This window comes from Dipodomys merriami, unplaced genomic scaffold, assembly GCF_024711535.1.
Source record: "Dipodomys merriami isolate MVZ:Mamm:240054 unplaced genomic scaffold, mDipMer1.0.p SCAF_22, whole genome shotgun sequence".
Classification (NCBI taxonomy): Eukaryota; Metazoa; Chordata; class Mammalia; order Rodentia; family Heteromyidae; genus Dipodomys; species Dipodomys merriami.
In genome coordinates, this window is record NW_027203604.1 from 9,032,580 (window position 1) to 9,046,328 (window position 13,749).

At 49.2% G+C, this 13,749-nt stretch overlaps 1 protein-coding gene across 2 annotated transcripts; it reads left to right on the plus strand.

Moving 5' to 3' along the window:
* Positions 1 to 30: 30 nt before the first annotated feature.
* On the plus strand, positions 31 to 12,867 carry Card19 (caspase recruitment domain family member 19). Of its 2 annotated transcripts, XM_070033291.1 has the most exons (6): positions 33 to 303; positions 7,715 to 7,857; positions 9,984 to 10,137; positions 11,555 to 11,614; positions 11,805 to 11,876; positions 12,575 to 12,867. In XM_070033291.1, exons 1-6 carry the CDS (start codon positions 297 to 299, stop codon positions 12,688 to 12,690), a joined length of 552 nt encoding a protein of 183 aa, XP_069889392.1. In that variant the 5' UTR covers positions 33 to 296; the 3' UTR covers positions 12,691 to 12,867. The 2 variants fall into 2 exon arrangements, with proteins under 2 accessions (XP_069889393.1, XP_069889392.1); XM_070033292.1 differs by lacking the exon at positions 11,555 to 11,614 and having other exon boundaries at positions 31 to 303.
* Positions 12,868 to 13,749: the final 882 nt, after the last annotated feature.

Consider the following 13,749-nt stretch of genomic DNA (forward strand, 5'->3'; position numbering starts at 1 on the left):
GTGAGGGACCGGGTTTACACACAGTTCTGCCCTAGTCGCTACAGACACTGGGCCGGGAAAGGCCGGTGATAGGACGGCGCTCGGGGCTCGGCGCAGCTTCCCAGCCCGGACGGGGAGGGGGCGTGGCTAGTTGAGGGGCGGTATTTAGGGTGGCGGCCTCGTCGCGGTCGCAGCCCGGAGGGACTTAGCGGGAAGAGGCTGGGCTTAGAGCCCAGCCTGCGGGGCGGCGGTCACCGGAGCCGGTGGGCCGGGCGGCGGACAGCCGGGGACGGCGGGGTGGCGCCGTGTCTGCCGCCATGACAGGTGGGCACAGGGCCAGCCTGGCGTTGACCTTGGCTGTCAGCTGTGGGCGGCGGCGCGGGTGCACCCGCGGGGCGGGACGGGGGGCTCCCGGGCTCTGCGCGGCGGGGCCGGGGGGCGCCGGGGGGCTGGGAGGCACGGAAAGTGGGGCGCCCAGGTGCAGGCTTGAAGAGGCAGAGCAGCAGGTAAGCTCGGAGGCCGGGGCGGGGCGAGGTCGCGGCCCTGCGGCTGCGTGCGTGGATCGCAGCGGCGTCGGGCCGCGCGCGGGGTGCGGTGCGCTGGGGCTGAGATCGGGGTTGCCTTCCTGGGCACGGCGTGGTACCCGTGGGACTCTCCTACTGCTGCCTCCGGGGGCGCCTGGGGCTCTGCATTCCCTTACCCCAGAGAGGACGGGGGCGAATCAGAGCCAGCAACTGGACTCCCCGCACCCGCTTGGGATGGGCCCAGCCCGGCCTGCCCACTCCTGATCTGGGTTCCGCCCACTTTCTTTCCGACTTTGCTCTGTAAGAGGAGCTCAGGAGGCTCAGGCGCCAGGGAAGGACCCCGTGGCAAACTGTTTGAGTCCTGTGAGGTCGCTCTGTTCACTTTTCGGCTTCACGTAGTGGAAGGTGGCCCAGGGTGTCAGAGTGGAGCCACAAGTCCCCAGCCCTCTCTGGTCATAGCTTGCACCAAAATAAGGTTTCGTGGGCTGTAAACCTGATGACTTTCAAGACAACCAGGCTAGAAGAGACTTCTGTTGTCACCTGCTCCCCTTTGTCATCCCTCCAACTCTTCTTGTTTCTGGTTGCTATTTCTAAGCGTATACTACACCTGAGGTTCCTCCTGAGGCACTACCTATAACTGTATGGGATGTCTGTGTATGAATAGAAAAACAACATCAGGTTGAATAGGTACCCTGGCTACTCTGCTGGTCAGTGGAGAAGAGGACCCAAGCCCTGGCCCCAGCGCTCAGGTCTATGCGATGCATGTGCAGACTCCCGGTTTCCTAGCAACTTGAAAGCAAGTTCATCAGGGTGCATGAGATGCATAACTTAGAGCTGTGTTGCCCCCACGGAGCCCTGCCATGAACTGAGTGTTGGTGGAGACTGAGGCAGCACGCTGGGGAGGGAGTAGGTAATCTGAGAAGGTTTCTTACTTGAAGGGACTTTGCATCTGGAAGGGCACAGCCAGACAGCAGGTCCTCAAGGTTTTGGCCATGAAAACAGCATACACTTTCTGGTATCTACTGGGCCTCTAGATAGTACTCACAATCCTTCCTTTTGGGTTAAGAATTGGAGACCTAGATAACCCCTCTGTACAGTATGTTCACAAAAAAAATAAAATTAAATTAAAAAAAAAGAATTGGAGACCTAGAGAGTAGAGGCCTGTGAAGATCAGATGGACAGCTTGCTGAGGCCACAGGCAAGTAGTCCTGGGCTTACTATCCTCCTGTACTGCCTGGGGGCCTGCCTTTCCCCAGTCTTTGCTGCCAGCAAGCGTATGTGTGAGCCAGCGACTGCCAAACACTGACTGCCAAACACTGATGGTGTCTGCATAGGACAGGTGCTTAATAAGTTAGCTGCCTAGTGATGGAGTGATCTTAGCCATACTGGGTGCTGGTGTAAGAGGGTCCTCTGAGAGCAATTTGGAGGGAGGTTGATGGCCAACTGTTGTAACCTAAGTAGGATAAGGGTGGGGAAGGGGGAATCTCAAGGAGGCTTCACTGTCCCCAACTATGGTGCAGTTAGGAGCTGCCAAGCAGGAAGGGGCTGAATAAGGATGTGGGGCTGGATGCTCCAGGGGCTCAAATAACAGGCTGAAGGCTTTGGTCTAAGCTGAGAAGGAAGTTCAGGCTAGAGTGGGTGGGGTCTATGATCCTGGTGCCAGTGAGACAGGAAGTGGGAATGTGGAATTTGAGAGTCTTCCTTTGTCCTGTGAAGACAGTCCTGGCTGTGTTTACCAGGGCCTGGCACTCGGACAGGGGCTTCCCAGTGGTTGCCTGTATGGGTTTTGCATGCATAGATCACAAGAACCACAGGAAATGTAGGAAACCGAGAGCCTCAGAGCTGCACAGGCAGCCTCAGCCCCTGGGCTATGCTACTTGTGCCGGGTGACTCAGAACTCCAGTGACTCATGCTTTGTGGGCAGCAGAGGCCCTGCTGGGCTCACAGGGTGGGAGGAGACTGCTACAGGGCGCTGTCCACCAACAGATCTTGCCCTAGGCATTGGACTGATGCCCATTTATTGTGGAACTCTTTAGTGCATGCCTACTGTGTACTCATCCCTATGCACATTGATATAAGCAGTCTTGGGCCTGCTCCTGTCTGGCAGAGGACAGATTCATGTAGCCTATTACATGGCTGATCCATGTGTTAACAGGAGAGCTAGGATATTTGGGTATGAAGAGGTAGCCCCAATATGCCTGTGTCTGGGTCCAGACCTCAGATCTGCCTAGCTGACTTCAGTCTTAAATACATACCTTGTCTTCTTGCTATACCTCTGTTTCTTTGTCTGAAATTGAGGGTGGTGGTTATGCTTATCTTGCAAACTGGAGGAAGGGCAGAGGTAGGTAGGTGTAGAGTCTATAGAATGCCTGGCTCATGGGATTTCTCCATGAGAAATGAATCCAAATAATGACTAGGATTCATTTTAACTTTCCAGTGAGAGAGGCTGCAGGTGCTGGAGCCAAGCTGCCAGATGTAGCTGGCCATGTAGCTTTGGCAGATCCCTGGGGCAGCTGAAGAATCTTATCTTCCACATAGGCGGTGAGGGTTTAGCTAGCATTCGGAGTCCCTAGCTGCCGCCTTTGTGATCGGAGATGGCGGCTGATGGCCCAAAGAGTAGGCCTGGAGAACCAGGACAACTCCATTTGTCCTCTGGAGGACAGGCATAGTGGATAGAAACTTTGGGTAGGCAGCCTTGTGAATGCAGACCCCCACCCTTACATCATAATCCCCTGGAGGACACATTTGACTTACTAGTGCAGGGTGATCGTCCCCTTCCACCTGACCACACAGGACCCTATAGAGCATGGCTTGCTTCAATGGTATGAGAATTCAAAAAGCAGAAGAAAGACCAGCCAAAAGGATGGAGATGTGAGAAAGACTGCATTTGAATACTGTGCCCCATGGGTGAAACCAGAGAAAATGGCCTACCTTTTCCAATATATCAATTATTTTGTAAATACCTTATAAAAGTTTATCTACTTACAAGCAATGCACTCATTTTTAATAAAGTTTGAAAAGTTTTGACAAGGCAGATCAAAACAATGTTTTGTCACTCCAAAAAGTCCTTTGCATCCCATTTCATCATCCATCTACTAACTCTATTTTGTAAGTAGACTTAGAAGATGTAAGACAATGGAATGCACACCTTTCCTTAAACAACAGCCACATCAGTCTCCAGTTAGGAAAGAGAATTAAGAACAGTTGAAGCTCTCAAGTATTTTCATCTGCCCAAAAAAACCCAGACTTTCATTGTGTTTCAAAAACCAGAAAACAAAGTTTTAAGTAGTATTTTAAAAACAGATTAATTTGAATATAAATAATTATTCATTTTATACTTTGGACACATACAAACAAAGTGGATCTAATAGCAATAACTGAGTTGACTTTAATAATTCCATTCATTTTTAGTTTTGATGGCTGGCTATTTGAATTCTCCTAAGAGGGGAAAAATATTTTAAACTATAAAGAATTTTCTAGGGCTGGGAAGGTGGCTCAGTGGTAGAGCTCTTGCCTTGCATGCCTGAGGCCCTGGGTTCGATTCCTCAGTACCATATAAGCAAAAAGAAAAAAGCCGGAAGTGGCGCTGTGGCTCAAGTGGTAGAGCGCTAGCCTTGAGCTGAAGAGCTGAGGGACAGCGCCCAGGCCCAGAGTTCAGGCCCCACAACCGGACCCAAAAAAAAAATTTTTTTTTCTAGGTTGGGCATTGGTTGGTCCTGTGTGTTCTAGCTACTCAGGAGGCTGAGATCTGAGAATCATGGCTTGAAACTAGCCTGGACAGAAAAGTTCATGAAACCTTATCTTCAATTAACCAGCAAAAATTTATAACTGGAGCTGTGGCTCCAGTGTTAGAACATCAGCCTTGAACAAAAAAAGCTAAGCAAGAAAATAAGGCCCTGAATTCAAGCTCTAGTACTACTACTACTTATTATTATATAATTATGTAAAATATAATTATATCAAATATATAACAATTATTATTTTCTAATCAGTTTCAGCTTTGCAGTCAGATTCCTAAAAAAAATAGGGAAGTAACACGGAGAGTAGGAATTTGCATGTTGCTTGAATTTTTTCTTATCACTTGGAATGGAACTGTAAGCCATAAAGATTCTCATATATAGGTTTCATTCTGGGCTCAGTCTCATTCAGTACTACATTGTTTTGCGTATTTTACTTTGGTGAGTTTTAAAGTCAGATACTCGGAGTCTTCCAAAGTTATTCTTTTTAAATATTGTTTTGGCTATTAAATGCTTTGAAATTCTACATAAATTTCAGGATGTATTTTTCTGTTTCTGCAAAACAACAACAAAACACTTTTGGGGTTTTGATAGAGATAGCATTGTCTGTGGATTGCTTTGAGTTGTGTCCTCATTGTTACAGTATTATCCTCTAATCCAAGAATGTGAGACATCTTTCCTTTTTGTTAGATGTTCATTTTTTAACAGAGTACATTTTTTGCCTCCTTGATTAAATTTATTTTTATTTTGTTCACTTTAATGCCATTATAGATGGAATTTTTTATTTTTGAATTGTTCATTGTTAGTATATAACAGTTTTGACTTCATGTCTTGCAGTCTTGCTGCATATGTTGATTAGCTTAGCAGTTTTTTTTTTTTTTTTTTTGGTCCAGTCGTGGGGCCTGAACTCTGGCCTGGGCACTGTCCCTCAGCTCTTCAGCTCAAGGCTAGTGCTCTACCACTAGAGCCACAGCGCCACTTCCGGCTTTTTTCTTTTTGCTTATGTGGTGCTGAGGAATCGAACCCAGGGCCTCATGCATGCAAGGCAAGCGCTCTACCACTGAGCCACCTTCCCAGCCGAAGACTAAGTTTTTTGTTGTTGTTGGTGGTGGTGGTCATGGGGCTTGAACTCAGGGTCTGGGCATTGTCCCTGAGCTTTTTCAAAGTGCTCTGCCACTTTGAGCCATAGTGCCACTATCAGGGTTCTAGTGGTTAATTGGAGATAAGAGAGTTTCACTGACTTTCCTGCCCAGGCTGGCTTTGATCTGCGATTCTCAAATCCCAGCCTCCTGAGTAGCTAGGATTACAGGCATGAGCCACAGGTACCCAACTATGATTTTTTTTTCTATATAAAACCATGCCATCTGTAAAGATAAATTTTCTTCTTCCTTTCCAATTTGGATGCCTTTACTTTTCTTGTCTAATTGCTCTGGCTAGAGCATTTACAATTACACTGAATGGAAGTGGCAGGAGGAGGCATCCTTGTCTTGTTTCTGTCTCTAGAGGAAAAGCTTTCATCATTCAGCGTGATTGCTGTGATATATATATATATATATAATATATATTATAAATATATATATATATATATATATATAATTTATGGCTTGAACCATGTTGAGGAAATTTCCCTCTGCCTTAATCTGCTTTGTGCAACATGAGAGAACTCTTGACACTGGATAACTTACAATGAACAGACAATTTCTGGCTTATAGTTTTGATGGCTAAATAGTTCTGGAAGTAAAAAGCCTTCTTTTTATGTATAAGGGAAGGAAAGGATATGATGGTAAACTTCCTATAACCAGTATTAATAACTAGTAATTTACAAGGGTAGGGCTTCATGATCTAAACTTCTCTTATTAGGCTCCACCTCCTAACACTTATATGGGGCATGAATTTTCCAACACATGCACATTCAAAACCTAGCATCTTCTATTTCTAATTAATTGAGTATTGGTATCAAGAAAAAGTGAATTTTGTAAGATTCTTTTTCTGCATCAATTGAAGTTATGTATTTTTTCATTCTATTAGTATATTACATCTATTTTTGTATTTTGAACCATCATATCAAGAATAAATCCATATAATTCTTTTACTATGGTGCTAAATTTGGATTATGAATATTTTGTTGAGGACTTTTACATTAATATTCATAAAGGGTATTCTGTATAATTTATTTTCTTATTGTGTGTTTGTCTGATTTGAGTATCATAATTCTGACGTCATGTAATAGTTATGAAGTGCTCTTTCCTCTTCAGTGTCTTGTAAGAGGTAGGATTTGTGTTGACTCATTTTAAAATGCTTGGTAGAATTCATCAGAGAAACCATCTGGTCTTAGCTTTTCCTTCTTGGGGCAGTTTTGATTACTGAATTAAACCTTCTAAGTAATTAGAGGTCTTGTCAGATGTTCTTATTTATTCATGATTTAGTTTTTAGACAAGTGGCCATATGTCTATAAGGTTTTCAGAAGGATCCTGTGACCCCCCCCATGCCTGTTTATATCCTCTCTACCCCTCAGCTTTAAAGATCTGTCTTCTGTGGAGTGAATGTGTGTATGTGTGTGTGTGTGTGTGTGTGTGTATTTGTTGGGATCAAACCTAGCATGTGATCTAGTGTAAGTGCTTTAATGGTGATTTGATTGTGTTTGTGTGTGTGTGTGTGTGTGTGTGTGTGTGTGTGTGTGTGTGTGTGTGTGTGTGTGTTTTGCCAGTCCTGAGACTTGAACTCAGGGCCTGGGTGCTGTCCCTGAGCTTCTTTTGCTGAAGGGTAACACTCTACCACTTGAGCCACAGCGCCACTTCTGGCTTTTTCTGTTTATGTAATAAAGAGGAATCGAACCTAGGGCTTCATGCATGCTAGGCAAGCACTCTACCACTAAGCCACATTCCCAACCCCCTTTAATGATGATTTCTGATAGAAAAACCAAAGGATAAGGCCCTTCCTTGGATGGTGTGTTGGTTTGCTGGTGGTAGGAGCTTTAAGGCCTTCCTGACTGCCTTGTCCCATGGTGATCCCAGCACAGGCCATCCTGAGCCTCATGTTCTTGCAGCTACACGGCCGAGGGTTGCTATACTGCTCAGAACTAGGCCTTCTTTGAGCTCATATGACTTCCCTAGGTGCTACCTATTTTCAGATGGCATTGTGGGTGCCTGTGGGATGGCATATTCACCCTTCTGAGTTCATTTTCTGTGGTAAGCTCTTGGGCATAGAAGAGGAGCTGGAGACTATGTCCTTTTCTGGGTTTCTGCCAAGCCTGCCTACTTCCATCTTTTGGCAAGGTGAGTTGGTTGGTTGGTAGCTTTCCCTGTATATGATGGCCACTGTATGAGCTGTCGGCAGTCTGGCAGGTATACCCTTGAGGGAATTCATCACCCTTCCAGCAATGTGTGGAGACTCCAGAGGTCAACACCAAGGGAGCCATCTTTGGCCCCCTTAGGGCTACACTGGCTCATGTCCTGCGCTCCCCACGTGTTTCAGATCAGACCTACTGTGACCGTCTGGTGCAGGACACACCTTTCCTGACAGGCCAGGGGCGCCTGAGTGAGCAGCAGGTGGACAGGATCATTCTCCAGCTGAACCGTTACTACCCACAGATCCTCACCAACAAGGAAGCCGAAAAGGTGCTGAGGAGATGAGGGTGGGGGAGCCCAAGCCGCCTCTGCATTTCCCTTTCTTTCTGGGCTGGGGGAAGCTGTTGGAGTTAGCTTTGAGTCATTTTCTCAAGGGATGGCCCACCAGGATAGTCTCAGGTGGCATACCTGGGCTTGGATACCAAGGCTACCAGAGCTCAAAAGTGCCTGAGTAGCTGGGTGCATATGGCTCACGCCTGTAATCCTAGCTACTCAAGAGGCTGACATCTGAGGATCGGGGTTTAAAGCCAGCCTGGGCAGGAAAGTCAGTGAAACTCTTATCTCCAATTAACCACCAGAAAACTGGAAGTGATGCTGTGGCTCAAGTGTTAGAGCACTTGACTTGAGCTGAAGAGCTCAGGGACAACATTCAGGCCCAGAGTTCAATCCCCACAACAGACCCCCCCCCTCCGCAAAACAAAAAAAACAACAAACAACTGCCGAGTGACCCCAAGTAACCCCAGAACATCAGCGCTGTTCATGTCCTCTTGCCTGCTGTAACCACATCCCACAACACGTGACAACATACAATCGTACATAGCGGTGTAAGACCAGAAGCAGGAAACAGAGGGTGGGTCTAAAGTCTGGGCCTGGCATCACTCTAATGCCACACAGAGGTTCAAAGTGGGTACTATGTGAGCTGGAAGGCCCAGCCCCTCTGAGGTACAGGTTGGAGCCTCTAGACCATATGGCAGGGCAGGAGCTGGATTTGCCCTACGCTACTCAGCAGAGCTCAGGGAGACTAGTCGTGTTGGGAGCTTTAGTTCCCTGTCTGTGCAGTAGGCATGAGAGTCCTGTGCTTGCAAGCTGTGGTGCAGACTTGCCCACCTGGTAAATGGTGCCACGCATGCTCCTTCACAGCCTGTAAGGGCCACAGTTACTACTCCTTGTACAAAGAAGGCTGCTGAAGCCTAAGAGGCAGTCATGTGCCCAGGGTCACCCTTATCAGGCTTGGCTCCGCAGAGATGTGATGTGCCATGTGAACTCTGCTGGGGATGGCATGTGAGAGGCAGTTCCTGGGCTCTGTCCCAAGAGGTCTAATCCTGACTACTTCCCCAGGCCTGGGGGACCTGAGGGACCTGAGAGGCTCTGGGCTTCAGGGGTACAGGTGGGAGTTGAGCCTGCCAGGCCCCAAGCTCCAACTCTGGCCTTGAGCTACCTCCTCCTTAGCAGTGGTCTCTGACAATGGAGGGCCTGGCTGTTGGTACCAGAGTCCTACTAGGCTTTTGGGGTCCGTGTCTAGTCCCTGCTGTTCTGTTGAGTATCTTCCTGTCTTGGAACTAAAGTTTCCCCACTTGTTGAGAGGTCACAAGTTTGAGACCCCCTAGAACAGGTAAGGTTGGTCAGGACAGAACCAGACTGCTACCAGCTCAGATGCTGGCTACATTATGAGAGTCATACAATGATTTAAAACCTAACAGCTCAAATAATCTCATTACTATAACTAGAAATCTTATACATGCTCAGTTTCAAAAAAGTTTCAAGAAGTTTCTCACAGGTACCTCAAGCCTTATTGATGTATGGCTCAACTTTACTCCCCTATAGCAATGATTACAGCCACCAGGGGGCAGCGCGAGGCCATAGCTTCCTAGTCCCTGGGGTCAATGCAGAATGTCCACTGACCCTTAAACCTACATGCTGGCTCATCAAATACATCAGAAAAACCCATTTTTTTTCCTCAGCTAATATTTCAAAGATCTGATTCAGGTTCCTATAACTGTAAAATAATAGCAGTTATCACATGTCATCTCTTCAATGACCCTACAATTTATTTGTTATTCACGTTTTACAAATAAAGAAAAACAAGTCTCAGTGGTTTGCAGTGACTTACTGAGGCCACACAGGAAGTCATACCGAGTCTTACCACTTAGGGTGACATCCCCTGCCCCATGCTTGTTGTGTGGTGTCTCAGCCTCAGTTGGCCATTCTCTACTCTATGGGAAGTGAGGATTGGCAGTAATGCCCCTAACTGCGGCAGTGCTGGGCTCCATGCAGGTGTGGTGAGGGGCACTAGGGGTTCCCATACCTGGAGAAGACACTGAGGCTGGGATCCTGAGCCAGGGGTTCCACCCTAGCCACAGCTGCCCCCTCCAGCATGCTCTTCCCTCTGCCCTCAGTTCCGGAACCCCAAGGCCTCCTTGCGTGTGCGGCTCTGTGACCTCCTGAGCCACCTGCAGCAGAGAGGCGAGCAGCACTGCCAGGAGTTCTACCGAGCCCTGTACATCCACGCCCAGCCTCTGCACAGCTGCCTGCCCAGCCGCTATACCCTGCGTAAGTGCCACCTCCCCACCATCACCACTGGCCCAGTGATGGTCTAGGAAGGCCATTCTGTCAGATGGCTATGTCTTGGACATCCTGGGTGTCCATCTGAAGCTGCAGCAGCACAGCTCCTCCCCAGAGACTACCCTGTGGCCTCCCAGCAAGAATCTTACAGGCGCTGCTGTCTGTCTGTCTATCTGCCTCTCTCTTTCTCCTTTTCCTTCCCTCTTTCCTTCTCTCCCTCTCCCTCTCTCCATCCTCTGACTCTTCATCCCTCTCCCTATCTCTCTTCTTGTGCAGGTTTTTTTTTCTTTTTTGTTAGTCCTGAAGCTTGAACTCAGGACCTGGGAGCTGTCCCTGAGCTCTTTTGCTCCAGGCTAATGCTCTGTCACTTTGAGCCATAGCTCCACTTCTGGTTTTTGAGTAGTTAACTGGTTAATTGGTACTTTTCTGCCCCAGCCAACTTTGAACTGTGATCCTCAGATCTCAGCCTCCTAAATAGCTAGAATTACAGGCATGAGCCACAGCACCTGGCTCTTATGCCAGTTTTCACACTGCAGCCTGCATCCCATACATCTGGTCTTCTTCCTTTTATACCCTCAGGTGAATGCGGATGACTTCATATTCATGAAGTCAGCCTTGTCCTCACAGTGTAAGGTGCTCCTAGGCCATTCCAGCCTTGACTTAACCCTGTCCACCGTAGGCATTGGGGTTGTGTGCCAATTTAAATATGTGGTGTTTCTGTGAGGTGTCCTCAGGTGCAGAGGGCTGGGCAGAGGCTTGTGCTCCCCCAGCTCTCCCTCTAAGCTTGTTGGATCGAGCAGGGCATAGCCAGGCTAGGATGCTAGTACCCTTTTGGGGTAGGCGTAAGGGAATACTGTTCTCAGCCAGAGGAATGAGGTGGCCTAGCCCAAGCCTCTCTGCCAGGAGTCTCATCCCAATAATGCATCCCCAGATCGCTCAGTTGCTCAAGGATGGGGCAGGTGGGCCCTCTCACCCCAGCTGACTGTTCCAGGGGTCTTTCAGAAGATAGCTAGGTAGAGCCACACCTCTTCAGGAGATAAAGCAGCTTCCATGGCTCCTAGGTACCCCCATGGTCTGTCTGGCAGGTGGGCTGCCTGCAGAGGTCCAACAGGAAGATCTAGGGCTAAAGCTTCCTGTCCTGCCCTGCCCCCTGTGCCTGGCCTGACAGCTCATGAAGATAGCAGTCAGATTCCATCATGGATACTCTGCTGTATTAGGTATCATGTGGCCAGGAAACCAGGGGCTTCCCTGAGGGTCTAACTGTACTATATCCTGGCATCTCAGGGCCACATGGGACCATGAGAGTGCCCAGCAGCCTCAGGAGGTAGATGCAGCCTTGGGTATCCCATGGGGGTGCTCTCAGGTCCAGGCCTTGACTAACAGTGCTCTGTGATTTTGTTTCCAGAGAACTCAGAGTACACAGAGCTCGACTGGGGCAGCGAGAGCCGCGAGCTGAGTGACCGGGGTAACACGCTCGGCTGCCTCCCTCTCTTTTTCTCTCTATCTCCCTCCCTCCCCCTCCCCACCTCTAGGCTCCGTCTTGGTCCCCGGGCTTCTCCATCCCAAGGCTGGGCTCCATACTTACCTTCGTGTTGGTGGACAGCCCCTGAGGTTTTCACTAACCTGGCAAATGACTCCCATTCCTTTTCCCCCAGGACCCATGAGCTTCCTGGCAGGCCTGGGCCTGGCCGCAGGCTTAGCCCTCCTCCTCTACTGCTGCCCTCCAGGTGGGTTCAAACAGGTCACACAGGTCACACAGGCTCCAGGCCAGCCACTGGCCAGGGCTAAAGGAGAAGACCCTGAATCCTGTGCACGTTATGGCCCCTTGGCCTCTCTGCTGCCTCAATTTCCTCACCTACACAGTGGGAGGGAGTCAGGAGTCATCCTAAAGGGATACCAAGAAATCGCATGGGAGCCCCCCCTCCTGGGTGGGAATCAGAGGACAACACTCAGGGAGGAGGGAACACCTGGGGCCTGGGGATTAAAGAGTTCTGCCACACTGGTGACCTTGAGTCACATGGGGTCTTTGAGCAGGTCACTTCCCCTAAAGCCTGGGTCTTGTAATCTCTGTAGAGTTCCATGACTGGAGGCCACAAGGCATCACAGTGCCAAGTCAAAGTCCAGCCCACTCTCCCTCCCCCTTCCCATGATGCCCGAGTTTGTCCCACCTGTGGAAGGCCTCAGGGGGTGGGGCCAGGTGCATGCCCACACAGTGCTCAAGGCCTGCGGGTCACTCAGGCAAGAGCTATAGGCTTCACATGTGCCCCAATTCAGGTCTGTTAACTCAAATATCATGACCATGCGGGAATGAGAAAGTGACAGCACCAGTGCCCAGCCTGTTCTGGCCCCTATAGAACTCAGCAAGGCCAGGACAGCTCACCATAATGGCTGGCTCCTGGATCCGAGCTTTCCCTTTGTCTTCCAGACCCCAAGGTGTTGCCAGGAACCCGGCGTATCCTCGGCTTCTCACCAGTCATCATCGACAGACATGTCAGCCGCTACCTGCTGGCCTTCTTAGCAGATGACCTCGGGGGATTCTGATGGACTCAGACCCTGAGCCTCGTCAGCTGCTCAACCAAAGAATCGCCCGGCTGCCCACTGCAAAGCCAGCACTTCTTTTTCTAAATGCTTATTTTTCACTATTTATAATTTCTATAAGAAGCTTATCACCTTCACCCTGCAAGGTGCCTAATGTATTAAAATGTTTATATCATCTCAGCCACTGTTTCTTTTTTTCTTTTTTTTCTTTTATTTTGTCTCAGGAGAGTCTCTACAGGATTCTGACTGGCCGCTGTCAGTACTGGGGCTGACCTCAGGGCCTCGTGTTCTTACTTGACTTTTATGCTCATAGCTGATGTTCTCACAGTTGAGATAGAGTCTCTTGATTTTATCTACTCTAGCTGACTCTGAACCATGATTTTCAGATCTCAGCCTCCTGAGTAGCTTGGATTTACATGAGCAACCAATGAATGCCTGGCCCTCATGGCTTCAAGTCCAGCCTTTGGGCCAGGCCTTCCCCTCCCCTTCTCTCTGTGTCTCCCTACTGTGCCCTCTCTCTCAGACATCTTCCCCTTGCTCCCAACCTCTCAGACCTCCTCTACTATCCTCCATTCCCTCCTACCTCACATGTCCCCATATTGTCCTTCCCCTGTTGCATCTCAGCCTCCTGGCCATCTGGTGCCCCCTGGTGGCTCAGTCACCTGGTCTCACTGTTCAGCCTTCAGGCCCTGTGGGGAAGGATGGACAGGGGTTGGCTGGCCTGGCAGCTCTGAATCCTGGTCTGACAGCCTCCCTGCCTGCTGACTCCACTGTGGTTAGGAAACATGGCCTACAGAGGGAACCACTTGCCTGGGTCACTTAGCTAAAGGGAGCGAAGGGACATTCAACCACGTTGGAGTCCAATCTACTTTGTCCTTGGTTATCCAAGGTTATCATGGTTATCCAAGAAGCCCCCATGTCTCCATCCTTCCTGGACCTCTTCCCTTGGCCAGTCACTACAGCCCCAGCTTCTCCACACTCCTGGCTAGCCAGTGTGTCCAAAGAACAGAGCTCTCAATGGAGCTGGGCACTTGAACCCACTTCCCAGCCACTATGCAGGAT